This window comes from Suricata suricatta, chromosome 5 (genome assembly GCF_006229205.1).
Source record: "Suricata suricatta isolate VVHF042 chromosome 5, meerkat_22Aug2017_6uvM2_HiC, whole genome shotgun sequence".
In the NCBI taxonomy this organism is placed as follows: Eukaryota; Metazoa; Chordata; class Mammalia; order Carnivora; family Herpestidae; genus Suricata; species Suricata suricatta.
In genome coordinates, this window is record NC_043704.1 from 152,332,483 (window position 1) to 152,333,885 (window position 1,403).

At 46.5% G+C, this 1,403-nt stretch overlaps 1 protein-coding gene across 1 annotated transcript in view; it reads right to left on the reverse strand.

Moving 5' to 3' along the window:
- ULK4 (unc-51 like kinase 4) overlaps nucleotides 1-1,403 on the reverse strand; it is a 492,439-nt gene that overhangs the window by 329,940 nt on the left and 161,096 nt on the right. The window contains exon 28 of the mRNA XM_029938787.1: nucleotides 1,159-1,401. Within this exon, the coding sequence (XP_029794647.1) occupies nucleotides 1,159-1,401 (243 nt within the window). The remainder of the gene's footprint in view (nucleotides 1-1,158; nucleotides 1,402-1,403) is intronic.

Here is a 1,403-nt window from a genome sequence, read left to right on the forward strand (position 1 = left end):
ATTTTGATAAATAAAAAAGCAAATTTCAGAAAAATACACACACAATGATACTATGTATGATTTACTTTAAATCAACAACCAGAAGGCAAAGCCATTTATTTCAGTATATGCACATTAAATTTAAACAGCCTCAAAAGATTCAGGACAGACACCACCAAAATACTACAAACCGTCACCCCTGGCAGAGGGCTATGTGTGGCAGTGCGGGACGGAAATGGGGAAGTCTAGGGACCTGCTGATTGGACTGTTGGACTTTAATGCACACGCAATACACACAATACATCCAGATGCTACTTATGTGACAAAAGCAAAGAAAACATTTATAAAAATTAGTCCACTTAATTCTGCTTGTAAACCTCAAAGAAAAGAAATAAGTGTCTTCCAAACCTAGTCATTTTAAAAGTAACAAGACTGTATATGGGTCATCTCCTGCACTAGCTTCTTGTTCTCAGTGGGGGGGTGGCGGGGGGTGCCTGGGCGGCTCAGTCAGTTAAGTGTCTGACTTCGGCTCAGGTCATGATCTCATGGTTTGTGGTTTCGAGCCCCGTGTTGGGCTCTGTGCTGACAGCTCAGAGCCTGGAGCCTGCTTCAGATTCTGTATCTCCCTCTCTCTGACCCTCCCCTGCTCATGCTGTCTCTCTCTGTCTCTCTCAGAAATAAATAGAAAATAAAACATTAAAAAAATTTATTCTCAGAGTGGGGGAATTCAGATGAGTTGGATAGAGGGTCGGCAAGAAGAGTACGTAGCCTCGAAAGCATGCCATGTGAAAGAGTCAGCACTGAAAACGTAAATGCAATCTGTCCGAGCAGATCAGAATCTACAATTAGGATACAGTATTAGCACCTGGTATCAAGCTCCAGGAAAGAAATAACTGTCCGAATTTTTATTTAACTTCTAATGCAGAGACATGCTTTGTAACTAAATTTCTTCTGTAGGAAGAAAGAACAGTGCCTTTGAGTGATGAACCTGGAAGCTCCTGGGTCACACTTTTAAAAGGCTGTAGAGATACGGGATTTACAAGTACTTCTTGACAAGGATTAGTACTCCCCAAATTCGTTTGCAACCTGGCACAGAGAGCACGGGGTGGCATTTATGCGTCACTCTCTGTAAACGAATGAGGCTGCTCATGGCAGAAGGAAACGGGGCCTGGAGTCTACATCAGCCTCAGCCCTGTGAACGACCCAGAGACGGCTCGGCACCCGGCGACTCGGTGACCGCACACCTCTGTGCCTTGGCTCGCGCACGAGAGGTTTCTGCTCAGCCTCTCGCTCAATGCGGACCGTCCGCAGACTTTCCTGCTCACTAGCACCACTGCTGGAGGCTCACCACCGGTCACCACCTTCTGTGGCAGAACAAGAGGCCGGAGGGAGTCAAGGCGGTCGGGCTGAGTGACCCGGCTCCT